The sequence below is a fragment of the Coturnix japonica genome, chromosome 4 (assembly GCF_001577835.2).
Source record: "Coturnix japonica isolate 7356 chromosome 4, Coturnix japonica 2.1, whole genome shotgun sequence".
NCBI classification, from domain to species: Eukaryota; Metazoa; Chordata; class Aves; order Galliformes; family Phasianidae; genus Coturnix; species Coturnix japonica.
In genome coordinates this window covers 71,900,602-71,915,105 of record NC_029519.1, presented here as the reverse complement: position 1 = coordinate 71,915,105, position 14,504 = coordinate 71,900,602, and the positions used below count along the sequence as shown (strand labels likewise).

Below are 14,504 nucleotides of genomic sequence, written 5' to 3'. Positions count from 1 at the left end.
GTCACGCTGTCAGCTCCTTGCTGTCCTGTGCTCCAGCCCTGCCAAAGGAAGGTGCAGGATAACTCCTGGTGCAGGAAACCAACAAGCGTGCAGGATAGGTCACTGGGGACCAGAGCTGGGTCAGCAGCAAGCCAGAGCAGAGGGAGTCTGAGATGCCTAATAGAGATCTGGTCTCATTAGTGAGTGGCTGATATAACTTAATTAAGTTCTGGGGGAGTTTTCCAGCTTTCTCAAATTAAGCTTACAGAGAGTCAAAGCCTGATGTGCTTCCACTGTTATTCCTTTACTCAGCTTGCATATGGCAGAATGTGCCAGCTTGCTCAGCTGAAGACTGTAGAGTGTGTCAACTTTCCATGAATCTTAATTTTTCTAGTTTGTTGAGTTGCTGGTGCATCAGAAAAGCAGCTCAATCATTTATATTGTGCCTAGGATGGTTACCTGTGCTGTTGCATTTTTTCTCCCACAGGTAACTGAGCCCCATTCTTATTGACATACATTTAGTATTAACAAGTGAGAAGAAATTCAGGATTCTTGTCACATTATCTCTTTAAGTTCGAATCAGTCAGAGTAAAAGTAACCTTGAATGCCTTCTCTCAGCCTTAATCTTTATGCCAGGCAAAAGATGGAACAGGATCCTGACAGGTAGTAGCGCAGCGTCATCCACAAAGACCATTTGGTCCTGTATCACTTCAGCATGGATGACTCCAGTGACTGCCAAATAAGCTGTTGCTCAGTAATGAGCAATGAGTCATCAAAAAACTTCAGTACACACTTAGCACTCTTTTGCTTCATTTGGATGTGTGTTTTCTTGAATAGGGAACTGGTAAATAGTAATTGTGAAAGAACATGAAAGTGAATTGCTTTTATATTTTTTGCATAGGTATTATGTGGTGTGGTAACCCTCGGAGTGCAGTTCCACCTTAAAGATACTTAAAATAAATAGATGGTAGTAATTCATTTATTTTTTAATTTCCAAGTCACGCTGTACAAGCCTGAGGATTATTCAGTTCAAGTTTTGGGAATGGATTCAACTAACAAAAATCAGAGCAGCACATTATTATTCATGAGGCTACCTAACTTTTTCTATGCTCTCAATCTGCTTGTGGGCTGGAGTGCCGTATGGTATGCCTTTGCAATTCAGTTTTTAACAGCAGAGAATCTTCTTCAGCTGTGATTGTGCCATTTGATGTGCTGGGTTGCTTTGGCATATCAGTTCTATATTTGCCATGGCTCTATTAGCATCCCCTGCCACTGTAAACAGGTTATGACATGCTCCCAGTGCTATATGTGTTAATGAATATTAGACATCAGATACAGAGCTGCGTGTCTTCAAGCTGTGATATTATCAAGTCTCCTGAGCTAAGCACGTTTGGATTTGTTTAGCACTGAGGTGAGGCTGCAGCTTGGGCTGCTCAGGGGTGTTTGCTCACGGAATGGCTGTACTTCCCTCCAGCAAAACCCCACAGTGCTGGGGGAGCCAAGCTGTTGGAGGTGGCATTTTTGCATAGGGTATGAAGCAAATTCTTGACCTCTTGGGGCTATTTATTAACACTGGTGGTTTGGCCAGATTCCAGTTTGAATAATTACCCTTGCTTTTTCACTGATATTAATTAACAGTTTTATTCATTTTCTGTTCTAACTTGTTGTGATTGGCTGTTAACCGGGCACTGTGTTTTGCTTCATAAGTGGGAGTTGTATTTTAATATGGGAGAAACAGATGCAGCAGCTCAGATGTCTGGGGTGTTTGTTTAGCTGTGGCTAAATGTTATTTTATCCCAGACAAAAGGAAATTAAGGCAGGGACTGACTGCGTATCAGAAATATGAGATCAACTAAATGAACTTAAACTGCGTTATGATTGTCTCTAAGCCCAGATAGATGAAGGGGTAACAGTGCAGAGACACGGCTTCCACACTTTTCCTGTTTGACAGTGCAAAACAGACTATAAAAATGTAATGTAGCTTTAAAATCTAAAGGTCAGTTTACTCAGTTATGTCTGTGAGCACTCAAAGTATTTTGATTGTAAGTATCTGGAGTTCACTTTATATCAGCATGGGGCACAGGTTAATATTTTTAGTAGTGAAAACAATCCTGTTTTGAAGATCTGTAAGGAGAATGATAGCAACAGCATTTAAAATCATTTCTACTCAGTTGTGTGGAATGTTCCACTAAGGTTTAACTGCAGGAGGGGGATGAGGAATATGTGACATGGTGGGCTAGATTTATTTGAGTCTCAAGTACTTATTTCTGTATCTTAGCATATCTATATTTCCTTTTAAGGATAAATTCACACTGCTTGATTATAAAGTAATTATAGCTCCTTTCTGCTGTACATTTTGCCTCTGCCGTATATTTGCAGTTCTAGCTTACTGTCACATTTGATCTATGTTTTTCTGTCTTCTGATAGGAAGGAAACACTTCTTTACACAAAGGGTAGTTAAACACTGGAGTAGGCTCCCCAGGGAGGTGGTTGAGTCACCATCCCTGGATGTGTTTAAGAGCCGTTTGGATGTGGTGCTCGGAGATATGATTTAGCAGAGGGTTGTTAGAGTTAGGGTACTATGGTTAGGCTGCGGTTGGACTTGAAAGACTTCAAGGTCTTTGCCAACCTGGGTAATTCTATGATTCTATGATAGAAATTAATTTAAAATACTGGAACTACTAAGAGAATGTTAACTGCAGATATTTGTAATTGTTTAAAATAGGGTGCTTAAGTTTCATCTTCAGTCATATTAAAAAAAAACCAACAGTTTTTAGTGTTGGCACATTATGACTGTTTTATTGGCCACGAGAGCAATACAAAGCAATGAGAGCATGTGGCCCAGCTAAAAGACTCGTGGATGCTTTGTTCTGCCAGAGCGGGTGGTTGAGTTTCTCCCTTCTTTTAGGTCTCAGTTCTTTCTTCTTTTTGTATGGTCCTTAGTTTCCTCTTCCCTGTGCACCTCAGATATGTTCTGTCCCCTTTGCTTCGCTGTTTAAGTAAAATAATATTGCTTTTCCTTGCTGCCTAGGCAAATAGGAGAGAATCTGATTGTTCCTGGAGGAGTCAAGACCATAGAGGCTAATGGGCGCATGGTTATCCCTGGGGGAATAGATGTCAACACCTACCTACAAAAGCCCTACCAAGGAATGACTACTGTTGATGACTTCTATCAAGGCACAAAAGCAGCAGTAGCAGGGGGCACCACCATGATCAGTGAGTATTGGCAGAACTACCTCTTCCCATCCCAAGTCAAAGCCCAGGTAATGTAGGTGGAGACAGTAAGCCCATCATACTTTGTTTCCACAATGTCATCTGACGTAGGTCAGCAAAATGATAACTATACATTCATAAGTTATGTCAAATGACTTAGTGGCATTATCGCATGCTGAAAACCTTAAGACAGCCAAGATGTGTAATTCCAGCACATGCAATCTGCCTTGTAGTATGGCCAAATGTTTGTGCTCTGCATTTGGCCATATTCCCAAGTCTGGCTTTTGAGAAAGCAATCATTATCTTCATTGATAAATTAGTAAGGCAGAGTGAGCCAATATAAGGACTAGGAGGCACTGATTAATAGTAATGCTGTGATATACGTAGAAACGGACACATGAGATAATAAATACAAGTAAGTCAAGTTAGGTCTTCTCTTAGAAAACAGTGTAAAGTTTAATATGTCCTAAACCATGAGATATTCAAGTCTCTTGCTGTGCATCTGTTGTTGCAGTACAAAGCAGCTTGCCAGACTCACCTTTAGCATACACTGTCCACAAAGTCTGTTGTGCTTGAGACAGCAGGATCTGCCTAACTTCCTGAACTTACTGTCTGCACAGAAAGTGCCCTGAAGGCTGTTGTTTTGGCTGAGATGCTGGAAGGCGAGTTACAGGGACTGAGGAGGTCCAAATAGTGTGTAGTCTGAGTAAGAGACACCGATTCTCTTTTTCAGTTGACCATGTGCTTCCAGAACCTGGAACAAGTTTACTGACATCCTTTGAGAAGTGGCACGAGGCAGCTGACACCAAATCTTGTTGCGATTACTCTCTCCACGTGGACATCACTAGCTGGTATGATGGGATTCGAGAAGAGCTGGAAGTACTGGTGCAAGACAAAGGTTAGTGAGTGTAAATAAGCACCATTTTTGTGTTTATTAAATGTCATATATAGGTAAAATTTGGTAGTAATTTGAAGAATGCATGAAGGGCCGGCGCATCATGTGTCTGAGAAAGTCTCATCACAGGCTGTTGCAAATTTCTCAGCAGTTTCTCAAGATAATTTGCTTGTCAGAAATTATTCTAGAAAATGCCTATATTTTTAAAATGGTTCAAGTTATTAGAGAAAAGAAAGCTTAAAGTTGGGTACCCAATAATGAAAAAGTGTCCTGATTTTCACAAGTTCTTGGTCTCCTGTGGCTTTCCCTAAAGTTACTAGAAGATGTTTTGTATCAGGACTCAGAAAAATCTAGGTCAGTTATTTAGGAGTCTGTTTAAGAACTTAGGGGCTTGATTCAGTTCAATTAACAGGTCTGCTATCATGTGACATACTGTAGGTTACCCTTCCTGACCTGCAGCTACTATTCCAGAATAGAACAGACAAAATGTCTAATAAATCCTCTTTCACATCTGCTGCTTCAGTGTAGGACAGTCATATATGCCAGGGCATCTTGGTAGCATCATGACGTATCATTTAGAGAAACTGCTTCTGGTCTTCATTTGGATTTCTTTTTTTTTAACAAGGTGATGACATCTGTCAATACTGATGGTGCTATTCCTCTGTTATCAGTGCTAACATGGACACACTGAAGTGCGTTAGCTGAATATCATATAAGAGTGCTGTGCTCTGTTTCAAAGGTTAGATGATGTTTTCTAGAGCTCCTGGATCACACATGGCTCAGCACTTCCAAACGTACCTGGGGGTTACATTAAGAGCCCAGTGCTCAGTTGGGTTAACAGTTTTTTCCAGCTATAGAAGTGTAAGTTTTCGCTCTTCAGGGAACACAGGAAGCTGTTCATCCATTTCTGGCCCTTGATGGCATCTTTGGTCGCATCAGCGCTAAGAGATCACTTTTGTTCTTCTGGATGCTGTAGTGTCTCAGTCAATGAGAATTACTTCTTTGTGTGGGGAGACAAGAGGTATGGATGAGTATGAAAGCACAAGAAATATTCCAATGTGGCAAGGACTTTCAAATTAATCGGTAATATCTGCTGATAATTGGAAACATTTGAGCCAGCTGGTGAAAATAGACTTGATATGAATGGAGTGACACTAGTTTTCATCATCTGAGAATCTGGATTGAATTTAATCTTGGCTGATTGTTTGATGGGGGAGTTAAGCAAGGAGCAGGACTCAGTTAATCATGTTTCAGTGCTGTGTGTGCCTACTAAAATCTTGGTATGAGTAATGGGAGCTCAGAGAGCTGCTGCTGCTGCGCCTTGTCATGAGGTGTAATTGAATAATTAATCAGTTTTAAATCAACACAAAGCTAATTTAAGGAGACATAGGATTTGGATGGGCCTGGAGATTTTGTAGAACCAAATGTCAGTTGCAGTGACTCGGGCTTTTAGCTTTATAGCAACTAATTTGTGATTGTAATTCTCTAGTGTGTATAAATGCACAGCAGCCTGAACTGTGTTGACAGAGGCCTTGATGATTCCTTTAACTGTTGTACTTCATTAAAAATTTATTTATAATTTAGAGAGGATTCTGTTGAGTAACCTGCAGCAAGAATGAAAACCCGCCCGTGACTTGAAAAAGGTTAAAGTATGAAACAAATGTGAAACATGAAATAAATATGCAATGGACCAGGTCTTTTGAAAAGCCATATATTCCCTGTGAGGTGATTGAGGCACCAGACCTAAGTAATTAGTCAAGGAATCTAGAGCTGAATATCTGTATGTGTAATCTGGTGTTATTTTATCTTGGTATGTTGTCAAGGCAGTTCCTTTGACAAATAGGATGGCTTGAACCATCTTTGTGTTAGTTCCAAAGGCTAACTGTGAAGTGCCCTTAAATTTCATGTGTGCCTGATATGGTTTTGTGTCTACATCTGTAATCTCCTCTTCTGCACCATGGAAGCAGTCAGTAAGTGAGCAGAATTATGCTCCATAGCAGAGTCTCTTCCGAGATGCCTTTTACTCCCACAGACTTCAGAGCTAGCATTAACTTGAGTCAGAGCAAAACTCATAGCCAAGTCACCAGAGTCAGAAAGGGGCCTTGGATAATGCTTATCTTCCAACTATAATGCCTTGATAGGACAAGAGGAAATGGTTTTAAATTAAAGGAAGGGAGATTTAGATTAGATGTCAGGGGGAAGTTTTTCACTGAGAGGGTGGTGAGATGTTGGCAGGGTAGATGGGACTGCAGGTATGAGTCTGTAATTGTTGGCACCAAGTAAAGCAGTCAAAAGTTTTAAAACAGGGGTATACTGAGTGCACTGAAAACACACAATATGAACAGGCTGAGGGATTACAACTGCTTACGCCTATGTGTGTTTTTTTGGGATCCTGAAAAATAGAAGATAAGGTGGGATCACTGGCTGAAGTGGCTCCATGGTTCAGGCTGGATTTGCTCAGCTTGGAAGGCAGTGAGGAGGGACTAGTTCCACTGTCATATTTCTTCCTGAGCTGCCTGGCCTTAGCAGAAGGACAATACTAGGGATCATTTCAAGGTTTTATCCTCCATGTATCCCAGAGTATTTTAGCCTTGTAATTGTGAACAAACAAATTCTCTGCATGAGCACGAGCCAAACCTTCTGCTTGAGGATATGTCTGCATGCCTAGATGCATGGTGAATTTGTAATCAGGGAGCATTATTCATTCAACACAGCCAATATGTATTACATGCACAACTCTCCTTCTTTTTCCTCCTGACACAGGAAGCTCAGTTTTTCCAGCAGCTATTTTGAAATGCAACTTACATGGCTTAGCTTAGAACAGACTTTTCTTCTAGGCTGGAGAAGTGTGAGATCAGTCCCTGTGCCAAACTGGGGATATTGTTAGTAGACTAAAGAGTAAGGCAACTTTATAAACTAATATAAATCCATATGTACAGACAATATAAACAGAAGATGTCTGGAATTCCCATTCCCTATTAGAATAAGAAGCTGTATAATCCCTCCCTCTGAGGAGATTTTTGAAACATGTAGCGGAATACAGTTGATATGTGGCCACCAACACTCAACACTAGTATTTCTTACTGATTTCTAAAATTTGGAGCTGTCATCTTTTATGGTTCTGTATCACTGCCAGCATAAATCCTTCCAGCTTTGGAAGGTGGAGGAAGAGGTATGGCAAGCTGCCCTTGTAGCTAATTTCAGGCTTTAATTCTGTGTCTGCCATCAGCTCAGCTGGGTGCTTTGGACAGCAGGATCAAGAAAAAGCAAGTCAGCTTGCCAGTTCAGACCACAATTTCTGCAGCTTTTCAGCGTTTTGGGGAAGCATAACTGGAAGTTTATTTAAAAGCATAGTTCAAGGTCCAACTAAAATGTTTTTCTGATTTGTTAAAGAAACCTAAAAAGTGATGTATAGAACCTTGTACCTTGCAAGTTTTTTTTAACATTTTGTGAACTTTATATGCTTGTTTAAGCCTCTGTCATTTTTTTTTGTGATTTGGCTCTAAACAACCTCATTTGCAGTAATGGCTGTGTTGTTCCAGGGCTGAACACAGCAATCCACAGAGTCCAGCAAGTTCCCTCTGAAAAGAGAGGATTTAGGCTCCTAGTCACAGCTTCCATAGTATAGCTGTGGAGTCTTACTTTATTTCTGGCATTCATTGGTAAAGCTGAAGATGTGATCTGTTTTTCCTGTTTGATTTTATTTGAATATGATTTAGGAATCCACTTAATATGGCAATGTCTCTTTTATTTTGTCTTGGAACAGGTGTTAACTCTTTTCAAGTCTACATGGCCTACAAGGATCTCTACCAAATGTCTGACAGCCAGGTACTGCTCTGAATGCTTTTCGTTGCTATGATCCGTTCTTTCTTCTGTGGTCCCCTCCTGGTAGCTGAGGAGTTGCTAAGGTTGAATCCTAGAGCAACATTCCCACCGATCTGAGTGACACTTGAGGGGGTTTGCAGCCAAGGAGTATATTTCTCTGACAGATCAGTGCTGAGGGGCTGTTAACATCTGCATATGTTTTTTGGTCTGCATGGCATTCAACTTCTGCAGGGATTATCTAATGTCCCCAACAATGCAACTGCTCAGCACTGCTCGGGAGTTTGCCCTCCACTTCACTTTGCTGTTACCTTTCAAGAACTCTGTGTCAGAAAAGGAGAAAATGATGAAGCACATGAAGCAGTGACTGTCCTGAGATTTGAAGAGTTTCTCTGTTGCTGCAAACGGTTTAATAGTGTTGCTGACGGGAGTAGGTGGCCTTTTCTCATTAGTGCTGGAGATAACAATGAGCTTGTTTGTCCAGTGCTCATTACAGATTCCACACTCTTCAGCTTTCTCATTCATGAGTATCAGGTCATTGTAAATGGACAATGACATCTGTGAGTAATGATAATGTTTGCTTATTCAGTTGAGAAAATGTTTCATTTGTACTTATTCCCAGAGCTGTAGCCCTTAGTCTCTTAAATAACTGTTGCTACACCTCCAATACATGTGGTTTTAATTGAAATTTTAGACAAAATAACATATAAATATTCCCTTGGAGCCAATGCATGCCAAATTCAACTCACTGTTGAATTGTCATAAGTAATACAGTGAAATATTAAATGTGGCTGGACTAATGCCTTTTACTCTGTTTAAGGCAAAAGTAGGCAGTGAAGAAACCATACCTTCAGGATTTGATCTGTGTTTGAAAAATGGGTTTCCATACTGCTGAATACAGTGGGATCAACAGTTTTCATTTTGTGTGGCTGGGTGTAGAATCTTAGCAGTAAACAAAATAATGCTCTAGAGAAAATATGAATACTTTCAATTGTAGGACAAAAGGTACTGGTGAAAACTTGGCACCATTTGCTCTAAAGGGTGTTGCAAATTGCCTGCACTTCAGAAGGGATGTATTTTGGCTGTACTAGAAGTGCCTGTAGTGCACTGATTATTCCCATTCCATCTGAATGCATCTTATTGGATCAATTTTTTGTTTGTTTAGGCAGCCAAAAGACCTTTGTTACTTGTCTACTGTGTTTGCTAAAACTTGAGAAAAGAGATTATTCACTCAGCCTAGGCCAGTGTGGAATGCATAGGGAATAAAAGGAGCTTGTGGAACCACCGTGTCTGAGAGAGGTGCGACACCACTTGGGACCTGACCCTGTTATCACTGCAGAAAGGCACAGGCTTGTCCTGGGCAGGGATGGTATATGAGAGGTGGGCAAGGTGATGCCTAGCAACGTGCTCTGGATGTATGTGGAAAAGGGAGAATTACCAACATAGAAAGAGCAAAATGGAGATGAACAGAGTTGTCCAAGTGTTGATATATTTTCCTTATTCATCAGCATTTCCTTCTTTGTACTACCTGCAGCTTTATGAAGCCTTTACCTTTCTAAAGAGCCTTGGGGCTGTCATCCTGGTACATGCTGAAAATGGAGACTTGATAGCTCAGGTGAGTGAGCTGTGATTTTTGCTTCGCTTTGTGAGATATCCCAAGGGCTGTAGTCAATAGCAAACCATCTACTGATCTTTTCAAGGGAGGATTCACCTGTAGAACACAATGGGGTGTTCTGAGTGGGTATTGTGATGAATATTTTAAGGCTATTTTAGGGAGATTTCAATCCTCAGATCCCTTGTCTGTGTGCAGAGCACATCAGAGGTCTGTGAGGCTCTGAGTGTTTATCAGCTGGCTTACCTAAGGACTAAACTACGGAGCTGACAGGGAAATTAAGTAGCTAAAAAGAAGTTGTCTTTGAGCTCTACATTACAGAAGCCATATTGTTACTTAAGTGTGACTCAAAGAAATATTGGAATGATTGTGTGACATGGTGTAGGGAGCCTGCTTTGGCAGGGGGGTTGGACTTGATGATCTCTAGAGGTCCCTTCCAACCCCTACAATTCTGTGATTCTGTGATTGTGGAGTGTGTAAGCACCCTTGCCCTTAGAGGTTTATTTTGTTGTTTTTCCCTTAGTGGGACTTCTGTCCTTTGTCTGCCTGGTAAGAATTTACTGCTTTTGAGTTCTTGAAGATTAGCATGATTTAAGGCTAGCAGAATATACCATTCATAGTATTAGCATGACACAAAATGTCCAGTAGAATGAAAATCAATACATAAGTCAATATTACGGTAGGCAAAATGAAGCAAATCAAATGGCACCCGTGATGTTTTGATTTGTGCCCCATTAAAATCAATGTACACTTATGGAATTGCGTTTTTGATGGAAATCTGTTTCAGTTTCATTTTTCATTGCTCAGCTTGAATATACACCAAAGGAATATGACCTTGCAGGAAAAAACTGTTGTGAAAAGAAGTAGTTGTAAAGAAATGTGAATTATGCTATAGTAGAAAATATTTCCCCAGCATTGCTTTGTCTTAGGAAATCAATCAGTTCCTTTTATTTAGAAGGATCATTTGAACAGCAAAACCAAAGCTGATTGCATGGATATTTTACAGGACTACTCTATGCAAAGATTCAAATTTGTTCTTATCAAACATATGATGTTATTAGCCCTATCAAATCCTCTTACATTCATAATTTTATCATACAATCTGATTTCATGACTTCCTTCAGGATATAAATACATCCTATTGTAAGTGTTGACATTCTGTGCTGTCTTGCTATTTTTTGATTTATGGATGCAGCTGTTTATTTTTTATTGTATTTTTATTATCTGAAGTGTTTAACTTGCAGGGTTCAGAGCTGTTGCAGTAATGATATAGTACATCTGTTTTTAAGAGTACCTATAAAACATAATGACTTTCTAACCAAAATAATCTTCATTAAACAATCAGATGTTCCTGTTAAATGGCTGTTCAGCCTTGATTGATTGCAGCAAAGGGAAAAGTGTGTGTAGATGTTAACTTACTCGGGTTTTGCTGGAGTAATTGGTAATGTATGAGCTTTGCACTCTGGGAGTCCTGGGATCAAATATTTACTATATAAGTTAGTAAAATATGTTAAGTAACTCCATCCTGGCCTCTCAAGGACATTTGTCTGTATCGGAGACATTACACTTGTTGTACACTCTGATCCTTAGATACCTGAGGGCATGGAAGGCTGGGCTTTGAAGTACATCAGCTGCTGTGTTACCACATCGGGTCTGTTGGTAGACCAGTACCAAACTCAGGTTGGAAGTGGTTGAATTAGCAATTGCTATGACAAGGGAGCTTTATTCCAACACCATTGCTTGGCCTTACATTGAAAGATGAGTGAAGCTTCAGGATGGTGTTTGGTTAAACAGGACTTCTAGGCCAGTGGATCCTTCAGCAGGCTTAACAGAGCTACATTTATACACACAAGATAAGGATGATCAGAAAACATGGCTGTTAATCTACAGGGAACTGGTTGAAGAATCTCATGCTGTAGTGGTTCTTGTTGAATTTATCTGTTATGTTCCAGGAACAAAAGCGCATCCTGGAGATGGGAATCACAGGACCAGAGGGACATGCCCTGAGCAGGCCTGAGGAGGTAAGAGGCTTTGCTCACCTTGTTGTTCATGGAAATACTTGATCTAGCATGCAGTACTGCAGCTTGGCGTCTGAACATGCAGATGAGTGCGTGGAGGGAGGCAACATTCTATTTGTCCTATGGCCATTTCCAGAGTTATTCTCTCTCATTCTGTTTCTGAACCCTGTGCTCTGACTGTAGGGTTTGGTCATGGCATAGCAGGATGAGCACCAACAATAATGCTTATGGGTTAGATTTTTAGGTTATCGAATTGGATTGTATGCCTTAGATTAAAACCTCCTATTAGATACGTGTGTATGTATATTCCATGCATATATGTGTGCCAACATATGAATCTATGTTTATGTCAGCAGCTACATTTGTAGCAGTACTGCAAACAGTAGAAATGCAAATATATGAGAATGGAAAGATGCTTCAAGGCAGCTCAATTTATGTGATTCTCTTGTAATAAAACTAGACATTCCAAGGATCATCTCAGGCATCTGGAAATGGTTTCCTTAATGAGAAGGAATGGATGGAGATGTGTCAGTGTCTCTTAATGTAGATGGTTAAATCTGCTAATGGCATAATGGGGGTAGTGGGAAGTGACTTCTTTCCCTGAACATTAAAGAGACAAGTCCCTGAGGATCTGAGGTTAAACTTGAAGAGATTGTTGTGTTTTGCAGATCTTTATATAACCTTTCCCCAAGGCAAGAGGAATAAACTTAATTGGTCGCATTCTATTGAGCTGTTTATGCGTTTTTTTTTTTCATTTTCCTGTTTAACTTCCACCTAAATTATTCTGAAATAATTGAGGCATTTCCTTTTAATGAGAGTAAGGGCCTAAGGAAAATCTACATTTGCAATCACCAGGAAGGAATTTCTGACTCTGCCATTTGATGGCCTCAGACTCAGTGGTGATGCACACAGGTCCTGCGTTCCTTCCTCAGACTTCTGTGGGTGTCTCTAGGGATCTGAGAACAAATGTTGGCAAAGAAGTTGCTTGAGATCCTGAAGATACAGTCTGATTTTAAGAAGAAAATGTTTTATAAAACTGTGAAGAAGTAAGGAATATGGATTTGGCAGGCTAAATTGTTCATCTTCTTCTAGCATAGCTTTTGGGGAGAATTTACTGCCCTGTTAAGTCAATATGTTTAATTTCAAGAGATTATTAGGTATTAAGATGTTGATACAGTAAGTCTAACTAGGAAGGAAGAGTAAAGATGGCTGCTTTGTGCCTGTGTCCCAAATGGCTCTCTGATAGGAGGTTGTATTGATGCTTACAGGGAGATGTTTCAAAGACTTTTATGGACTGTGGGTTAAATTCAGTCCATAATGCTGATGTTGCCATTTGGAATACTTCATGTTCACTGTCCTTTTATCCTTACATAAAGATTGCTGAGGGTAAGCTGCCAGGGAGAGCTCTTAGCTGAGGCACTGTTCCCTTGCTTTGTTCTCCTTCCAACTGCAGAATGGAGGGATTGGTCTGAAGACTTGAGAGGGAGGTAAGGAGGAGCCCTGTTAGCCGCTTGGATGTGACTTTTCATCAGGGGCAGGGAGCTGAATTTGCACCAGGCCAACTGTACCCCTTTAGCAAGTACAGCTAAGTACAGTGGTTACTCCTAACAAGAAGTGCACATCCCACTGTGAAAAAAACAGTCAGTTTTTGAAGAGTTGTTGCTAAACAATGAGAAATATGGCTCAGTCCTCCAGTTCATTTTTTCTTGCCTGCTTTTTCAGTTAAATTCTTCTTCCTTTTCCCCTCAGCTTGAAGCAGAAGCAGTTTTCCGTGCCATCACCATTGCCAGTAGAATAAACTGCCCAGTGTACATCACCAAGGTGATGAGTAAGAGTGCAGCTGATATCATTGCACTGGCCAGAAAGAGAGGTAAGAGACTTCCTTTTCCTCCCTCAGACTTGGATTCTGTGTTGAATAGAAGCTCAGTGGAAAAAAATATTGCTGGCAGACTGATCTGTACACCTTGACACCAGTCACAGATACTAATTATTTAGGACTGGTTAAGCTGAAAAGAGATGCTTCTTATTTTTAACAGAGAGAATTTCTCCCCACAAACTCTTAAGCACTCCAGTCCTCTTTCACCTTTAACTTACGCCTTTAAATTTTCACCTTCTTACAAGACCTAGCACATCCTCTGCGTCTTATATTTCAGGTTGTTAACTTGTGAGGGTTCTGCTGGTTGGTGTACGAGCAATGTGGGGAAGACAGAGAGCTAAACATTATCTTGATATTTATGTTCCTGGAGACTTGGAGTTTGCTGGTGAGACCATATGCTGCTATCTGCTGGTACCATGCCCAACCTGAGAGTGGTAGAAAGGCATCTGTCAGCTGGAGCCCATCCTCCAGCTAAATTCACTCCGAAGCACAGCAACGAAGAAAACATGGCTGTGATTAAAATAGTACAAATTAAAACCAGGTCTGAACTGTCTCCTTCTGGATTAGAAAGAGAGCTTTGTAAATATCCTGATCAAAAGCATGTGTAGCTCAGAGAGCCTCCTGATTAATTTTTTATCATGCAGACAAAGCCAAGGCTGCTTTATTTTCTAGGGGCTACACTGACCATGTAGCAATGCATAAATTATCCATGGCTGCATGCAGCAAGCTCTATAATGTGCTGGAAAGAGAGTGGATTGTAATCAGTTTCTGTATATCCTTGCTTTCCCCAAGGTCCCCTTGTTTTTGGAGAGCCCATCACTGCCAGCCTGGGGACAGATGGGACGCACTACTGGAGCAAGAACTGGGCCAAGGCTGCAGCTTTTGTGACCTCACCACCTCTGAGCCCTGATCCTACCACTCCAGATCACTTAAATTCGCTTTTAGCATGGTAAGACCTTCATTTTTTTAACTGGCTAGTGGCCAAGCAAGTGCAAATGCCACGTGGAATAAAGCATCCAGGAATCAGCTCAGTTTCCTTAAAACCAGTGCCATATGTGAGACAGCAGAGAAGGGATGGTGGAAAACCAT

General features: G+C 40.7%; 1 protein-coding gene across 2 annotated transcripts in view; it reads left to right on the top strand.

Moving 5' to 3' along the window:
• Positions 1 to 14,504, top strand: part of CRMP1 (collapsin response mediator protein 1) — a 38,670-nt gene that overhangs the window by 15,031 nt on the left and 9,135 nt on the right. For both annotated transcript variants that reach the window (XM_015862643.2, XM_015862644.2), the window contains exons 3-9: positions 3,011 to 3,195; positions 3,926 to 4,090; positions 7,854 to 7,915; positions 9,444 to 9,524; positions 11,474 to 11,542; positions 13,289 to 13,409; positions 14,208 to 14,364. In XM_015862643.2, coding sequence (XP_015718129.1) covers positions 3,011 to 3,195; positions 3,926 to 4,090; positions 7,854 to 7,915; positions 9,444 to 9,524; positions 11,474 to 11,542; positions 13,289 to 13,409; positions 14,208 to 14,364 — 840 coding nt within the window. The remainder of the gene's footprint in view (positions 1 to 3,010; positions 3,196 to 3,925; positions 4,091 to 7,853; positions 7,916 to 9,443; positions 9,525 to 11,473; positions 11,543 to 13,288; positions 13,410 to 14,207; positions 14,365 to 14,504) is intronic.